This window comes from Gigantopelta aegis, unplaced genomic scaffold (genome assembly GCF_016097555.1).
Source record: "Gigantopelta aegis isolate Gae_Host unplaced genomic scaffold, Gae_host_genome ctg8540_pilon_pilon, whole genome shotgun sequence".
NCBI lineage: Eukaryota > Metazoa > Mollusca > Gastropoda > Neomphalida > Peltospiridae > Gigantopelta > Gigantopelta aegis.
The window spans coordinates 1-7,477 of NW_024536580.1; the positions used below are offsets into that span (position 1 = coordinate 1).

Consider the following 7,477-nt stretch of genomic DNA (forward strand, 5'->3'; position numbering starts at 1 on the left):
ACACTGTCTGAATAAAGCTGCGAAATGTGATCACTCGACTGGTTCATGTGGAGGAGGGTGTGAGGGATCCTGGGAAGGAGAAGACTGTACAGGTAACGGTAACGTGAAGTTTCTTTTGTTTAATGATACTAGTGACTGGTTCGTGTGGAGGAGTGTGTGAGGGATCCTGGATAGGAGAAGACTGTACTGGTAACTGGTAACGTGAAGTTTCTTTTGTTTAATGGCACTAGTGACTGGTTCGTGTGGAGGAGTGTGTGAGGGATCCTGGGAAGGAGAAGGCTGTACAGGTAACTGGTAACGTGAAGTTTCTTTTGTTTAATGACACTAGTGACTGGTTCGTGTGGAGGAGGGTGTGAGGGATCCTGGATAAGAGTTGACTGTACTGGTAACGGTTAACGTGAAGTTTCTTTTGTTTAATGATACTAGTGACTGGTTCGTGTGGAGGAGTGTGTGAGGGATCCTGGAAGGAGAGTTGACTGTACAGGTAACTGGTAACGTGAAGTTTCTTTTGTTTAATGACACTAGTGACTGGTTCGTGTGGAGGAGGGTGTGAGGGATCCTGGATAAGAGTTGACTGTACTGGTAACGTGAAGTTTCTTTTGTTTAATGACACTAGTGACTGGTTCGTGTGGAGGAGGGTGTGAGGGATCCTGGATAAGAGTTGACTGTACTGGTAACTGGTAACGTGAAGTTTGTTTTGTTTAATGAAACTAGTGACTGGTTCATGTGGAGGAGGGTGTGAGGGATCCTGGAAAAGAGTTGACTGTACTGGTAACGTGAATTTTCTTTTGTTTAATGACACTAGTGACTGGCTCATGTGGAGGAGGGTGTGAGGGATCCTGGATAAGAGTTGACTGTACAGGTAACTGGTAACGTGAAGTTTCTTTTGTTTAATGATACTAGTGATTGGTTCATGTGAAGAAGTGTGTGAGGGATCCTGGAGAGGAGAAGACTGTACAGGTAACTGGTAACATGAAGTTTCTTTTGTTGAATGACACTAGTGACTGGTTCGTGTGGAGGAGGGGGTGAGGGATTCTGGATAAGAGTTGACTGTACAGGTAACTGGTAACGTGAAGTTTCTTTTGTTTAATGACACTAGTGACTGGCTCATGTGGAGGAGGGTGTGAGGGATCCTGGATAAGAGTTGACTGTACTGGTAACTGGTAACGTGAAGTTTCTTTTGTTTAATGATACTAGTGACTGGTTCGTGTGGAGGAGTGTGTGAGGGATCCTGGAAAGTAGAATACTGTACAGGTAACTGGTAACGTGACGTTTCTTTTGTTTAATGACACTAGTGACTGGTTCGAGGGGAGGAGGGTGTGAGGGATCCTGGATAAGAGTTGACTGTACTGGTAACGTGAAGTTTCTTTTGTTTAATGACACTAGTGACTGGCTCATGTGGAGGAGAGTGTGAGGGATCCTGGATAAGAGTTGACTGTACAGGTAACTGGTAACGTGACGTTTCTTTTGTTTAATGACACTAGTGACTGGTTCGAGGGGAGGAGGGTGTGAGGGATCCTGGATAAGAGTTGACTGTACTGGTAACGTGAAGTTTCTTTTGTTTAATGACACTAGTGACTGACTCATGTGGAGGAGGGTGTGAGGGATCCTGGATAAGAGTTGACTGTACAGGTAACTGGTAACGTGAAGTTTGTTTTGTTTAATGAAACTAGTGACTGGTTCTTTTGTTGGAGGAGGGTGTGAGGGATCCTGAAAAGAGTTGACTGTACTGGTAACGTGAATTTTCTTTTGTTTAATGACACTAGTGACTGGCTCATGTGGAGGAGGGTGTGAGGGATCCTGGATAAGAGTTGACTGTACAGGTAACTGGTAACGTGAAGTTTCTTTTGTTTAATGATACTAGTGACTGGTTCATGTGGAGGAGTGTGTGAGGGATCCTGGAGAGGGGGAGAGTGTGAGGGACTGTACAGGTAACTGGTAACGTGAAGTTTCTTTTGTTTAATGACACTAGTGACTGGTTCGTGTGGAGGAGGTTGACTGTGAGGGATTCTGGATAAGAGTTGACTGTACAGGTAACTGGTAACGTGAAGTTTCTTTTGTTTAATGACACTAGTGACTGGCTCATGTGGAGGAGGGTGTGAGGGATCCTGGATAAGAGTTGACTGTACTGGTAACTGGTAACGTGAAGTTTCTTTTGTTTAATGATACTAGTGACTGGTTCGTGTGGAGGAGTGTGTGAGGGATCCTGGAAAGGAGAATACTGTACAGGTAACTGGTAACGTGACGTTTCTTTTGTTTAATGACACTAGTGACTGGTTCGTGTGGAGGAGGGTGTGAGGGATCCTGGATAAGAGTTGACTGTACTGGTAACTGGTAACGTGAAGTTTCTTTTGTTTAATGACACTAGTGACTGGCTCATGTGGAGGAGAGTGTGAGGGATCCTGGATAAGAGTTGACTGTACAGGTAACTGGTAACGTGAAGTTTGGTTTTGTTTAATGACACTAGTGACTGGTTCGAGGTAACATGAAGTTTCTTTTGTTGGAGGACTGGTTCGTGTGAGGGATCCTGGATAAGAGTTGACTGTACTGTAACTGGTAACGTGAAGTTTCTTTTGTTTAATGACACTAGTGACTGGCTCATGTGGAGGAGGGTGTGAGGGATCCTGGATAAGAGTTGACTGTACAGGTAACTGGTAACGTGACGTTTCTTTTGTTTAATGATACTAGTGACTGGTTCGTGTGGAGGAGTGTGTGAGGGATCCTGGAAAGTAGAATACTGTACAGGTAACTGGTAACGTGACGTTTCTTTTGTTTAATGACACTAGTGACTGGTTCGTGTGGAGGAGGGTGTGAGGGATCCTGGATAAGAGTTGACTGTACTGGTAACTGGTAACGTGAAGTTTCTTTTGTTTAATGACACTAGTGACTGGTTCGTGTGGAGGAGGGTGTGAGGGATCCTGGATAAGAGTTGACTGCACTGGTAACGTAAACTTTGTTTTGTTTAATAACACTAGAAAACATTATTACCTTATTTATTGTCTAATTAATTTTAGAATGAAAGAGTCTTTCCCATTTTGATTCTACACTTATAATGTTAATTTTAGTTAATAAAATATAGGTTTTGGAGTTTTCTCATATCATTAGTATCATCCATAATGACTCTGGCTGAATAATCGTTATTTATCTATGTTATTTTAATTGCTTGAACAACACCATAATAAGTTACCAAACACTGTTTATTATGAAACGTATCATGGGTTTTCAACAACGTGTCCATTTTACCACTAGTGTTAAAAATGTGTTATCTGAGAGATCCATTTGTTATGCCAAATGCAGTTGTAGAAAGGCTTTTGTATAGATATAGATATTAGGGCTATAAAATATTGGCTCGTTCAAACATTTATCAAAAGACAAAGTGGAATGTTGAATGTGCAAAAGAATTGGAGGTTGTCAGACAACCTCTCCTAATTACATATTATATACTTCTCCTGTCAAAACTCTTGGGTTGCTATTTTGAAAACAATCTAAGCTGTTAAAATCTGGAACTGTCGATAAAAGAAGGCTCTTCTATTTGCAAACCTTTGGGATTAACAATCTTAACATGAACGTGTACAGCGTGTTTGGTGTATCATGTACCTTTAATATTAAAAATATGTCTAATTTGTTATTATGCTAATGAGTGTTTTGTTTAAATTAATTACAGAGACTGACTCTGGGAACGATATTTTACTCATTGCCGGCATTGTTGTTGCTGTTGTTGTCGTGATCATCGTGGTCGTCATCGTGGTGGTGTTTGTCAGGTGATCAGATGTTTCATAGTACACTATAGACACCCTAGCTAGTTGGTCTGTCTGTCCAGGACAGGGGGTTAGTGAGTAGTGTTTAGTGGATAACGAGAAGGAAGATGGTGTAGTGGTATTACACCTACCGACCAAGTCGTTAAATTCGCTCTGTGTTTGAGCCCAGAACCTATCAATCTTTAGTACGATGGCTTTACAACAACACCATCGAGGTCGGTGGGCAAAACATGAGGACATGGACTGTCAAATGCCATGCAAATTAGTACGGTATGTTCGAATCCCGCCGGTATACACTGTGTACTCTTGTTACAAGCACTATGAAAACAAAACTATATTAATGTAGCAGTGTGATCATAGCTACTTTGACACCAAGCTTAAATTCTCATTCAAATTCTGTTTTTGTTTTTTTGTTAAAGATGGAGGAGGCGAATGCGGAAAGATAATTCCCACGAAACACTTGTTTTGGGAAGACCTTCAAGAAACACGGGTAGGACTTCTCAATACTTTACTCTATTGATCAGTTTTTAGACCTGCTTCAAACTAATGAATTTACATTTTGTCAACCACCTTTAAGTTTTAACAAGCGGACCAAATACATTGTAATTTTCATCAAAGCAAACTTTCTAAAAGAAACAAAAATACTTATAAAATTGCATAACGACACCATCAAGGGACATTATTATTTGTATGTATCACCAACTATTGAATGTCAAGGGACAATAACATATACATGTAGATGTATAACCAGTTATTTGATGTCAAATATTTTATAATTCTGACGTGTTTTTGTCAGTGTAAACAAGGACTCTTTTATATAGATATTTGCACACATAAAATATACCACGACATTTGATATGCCAGTCACGTGGCACTAATTGGATTGAAAAATACAGCAATCGGTCAGCTGTGAGGTTTGATCAGGCAGAAAAACTAATTTTCGGCTGTTTGAAGACTACCCTATCTTCAAAGTATTCCCATTCTTTTACATGATATCTGAAAGGGAAGAATTGGGAGAAAGCATTCTTTTACATGATATCTGAAAGGGAAGAATTGGGAGAAAGCTGTTTTACGTCTAACAGATACACATTTATTTCCTGTCCAAACAAAGACAGGAACACATTGCATCCACATACGCTTCTGTTACCAATAAAGCAGACAAAGGTATTTTAAATAAACTTTGCCACAGGCAGGACAGTGCATAACAAGACCTTTGCTTGAGACATGTACAGAACAGCTTGCAGGTGGGGGTCCAGATTTTAGGAAGTTAGGTCATGCCTCCCCGGAAAATACCCTAACAAATTTAATTTGACTGGAGCAGGTGCATTTCGACACCCACCCATACCACACCGCCCCCCCCCCCCCCCCCCCCCCCCCCCCCCCGGTCTGCCTATACGCCTGGAATGAGCTATAACACACCTGTTTATGTAGTTAAATACATTTCAGACAAACCTCACGAAGTGGGAGAATCAAACGTCTATGTCAATGTTGGCATGACGTTGACGTTGAAGGAACAACCCATACCTCATCAACCAGACCATGCCCCCGTGGTTGCTATGCAGCAAACAGTAAAGGCTGATAATGAAAAAGGAAATGGAGATAACATGGACAAAGCCAAGGGAGGTAACACATACTGTAACGTGAAGATTAGCGACCAAGATGATGACGATATTACTGATGCCGTAGCCATTATAGAAGCAGACGATAAGGGTGATGAAGATCAGACAGGAAATGACGTTGATGAACATGATGCCTATTATAATAAGACGACCAGTCTACCGAAAAGAGGGTTTGACATGACGGAGCTTGAAACTGTAATTCATCGAATCAGGAACCAACGCGGAGGATTTGAAACAGAGTTCTTGGTATGACATCCAAAACACTAATAATATAATAATAGTAATAAAAAAAAATGTATTACACACGCACGCACGCATACACGCAAGCACACGCACATATATATATATATATATATATATATATTAAATTTTGTTTAAAAAATAATTACTTTACCAAACATAGCTGCCTAAATTCATGCGTGGTACCTCTAATCGATATACGGTTGCCAGAACGTACAATTGGTTACAAACTTTCTGATTTGTTTTATTCATGATCATGTTGTCTCTGAATACATTGAAAATATTATTATGACTACCTAAAATGATAACACAACAGAAATAATGATATGATTCTGGTATAGAAAAATTGTAATTCAGTAATATGAACAACATTTTTAGATTATTCTGCTTAGGGACATCTAAGTGTTAACACTTTCTCTAACATAGCTATATCCAGGATCATGTGTTCTGTTAATGTGTGATTTCAGAAACTACCCAGTGGATTTAAACATCCCTATACAGAGTCACAGAAATCCCAACATAAAAGAAAGAACAGATTTGTTGGCTACTACCCGTGTAAGTCAATTATATTTTGGTGTGTTTAAGGATTGTCTTTTTGGGGTGTTATTGAGAAGTTTTGAAGGGTGATTTCCGTGATCCATATTGATGGGGTGGATTAATAAAACGACATATTTTTTTATTCATTCTTTTGATCTTTCATTAATTTGTATAAACATTTTTATTGATATGTGTTAAATTATGTTATTTTATTTTAAGGTATCTTGGGTGTTTCTTTTTAGAGTAGGGTTTAATGGAAAGTATACATACAAAACAAAACATCTTCATACCTTCATACTTTTTACCCTTTTCATGAATAATTGTTTAGTTTTTTTCAGATGACAACAACCGCGTAGTTTTGTCCAAACTACCCAACTACCCTGATTCTGACTACATCAACGCAAGTCACGTGGACGTGAGTATATAATTAGCACATACAGTGAAACCCGTCTATAACTGTCATCCAAATTGTCCACGTACTGTGCATTCATGAACAGGCAACATTTATAAAGATGTTCGACAGACACATTTGTCTATGGATATCTAATATGCCTTGTTTATGTATCCAGTATGCATTCATGAACAGGCAACCTTTATAAAGATGTTCCACAGACACATTTGTCTATGGATGTCAAATATGCCTTGTTTATGTATCCAGTATGCATTCATGAACAGGCAACCTTTATAAAGATGTTCGACAGACACATTTGTCTATGGATGTCTAATATGCCTTGTTTATGTATCCAGTGTGCATTCATGAACAGGCAACCTTTATAAAGACGTTCGACAGACACATTTGTCTATGGATGTCTAATATGCCTTGTTTATGTATCCAGTCTGCATTCATGAACAGGCAACCTTTATAAAGATGTACGACACACACATTTGTCTATGTGTGTCTAATATGCCTTGTTTATGTATCCAGTCTGCATTCATGAACAGGCAACCTTTATAAAGATGTACGACAGACACATTTGTCTATGGATGTCTAATATGCCTTGTTTATGTATCCAGTGTGCATTCATGAACAGGCAACCTTTATAAAGATGTTCGACAGACACATTTGTCTATGGATGTCTAATATGCCTTGTTTATGTATCCAGTGTGCATTCATGAACAGGCAACCTTTATAAAGACGTTCGACATACACATTTGTCTATGGATGTCTAATATGCCTTGTTTATGTATCCAGTCTGCATTCATGAACAGGCAACCTTTATAAAGATGTACGACAGACACATTTGTCTATGGATGTCTAATATGCCTTGTTTATGTATCCAGTCTGCATTCATGAACAGGCAACCTTTATAAAGATGTACGACA

General features: G+C 39.4%; 1 protein-coding gene across 1 annotated transcript; it reads left to right on the top strand.

Annotated features, from left to right (window-relative positions):
• Positions 1 to 6: 6 nt before the first annotated feature.
• LOC121367039 (phosphatidylinositol phosphatase PTPRQ-like) lies at positions 7 to 6,662 on the top strand. The gene is made up of 6 exons (XM_041491232.1): positions 7 to 92; positions 3,665 to 3,761; positions 4,178 to 4,248; positions 5,205 to 5,623; positions 6,085 to 6,172; positions 6,493 to 6,662. The coding sequence occupies exons 3-6, from the start codon at positions 4,191 to 4,193 to the stop codon at positions 6,579 to 6,581; spliced, it is 654 nt and encodes a 217-aa protein (XP_041347166.1). The 5' UTR covers positions 7 to 92; positions 3,665 to 3,761; positions 4,178 to 4,190; the 3' UTR covers positions 6,582 to 6,662.
• The last annotated feature ends 815 nt before the right edge of the window (positions 6,663 to 7,477 follow it).

What these genes read in the sequence shown, in the direction of transcription:
- LOC121367039 (XM_041491232.1), top strand. Translation starts at nt 4,191, where the DNA reads ATGCGGAAAGATAATTCCCACGAAACACTTGTTTTGGGAAGACCTTCA. An exon ending in GATTTGAAACAGAGTTCTTG is followed by an intron (nt 5,624 to 6,084) that starts GTATGACATCCA and finishes GTGTGATTTCAG; the next exon opens with AAACTACCCAGTGGATTTAA. An exon ending in ATTTGTTGGCTACTACCCGT is followed by an intron (nt 6,173 to 6,492) that starts GTAAGTCAATTA and finishes AGTTTTTTTCAG; the next exon opens with ATGACAACAACCGCGTAGTT.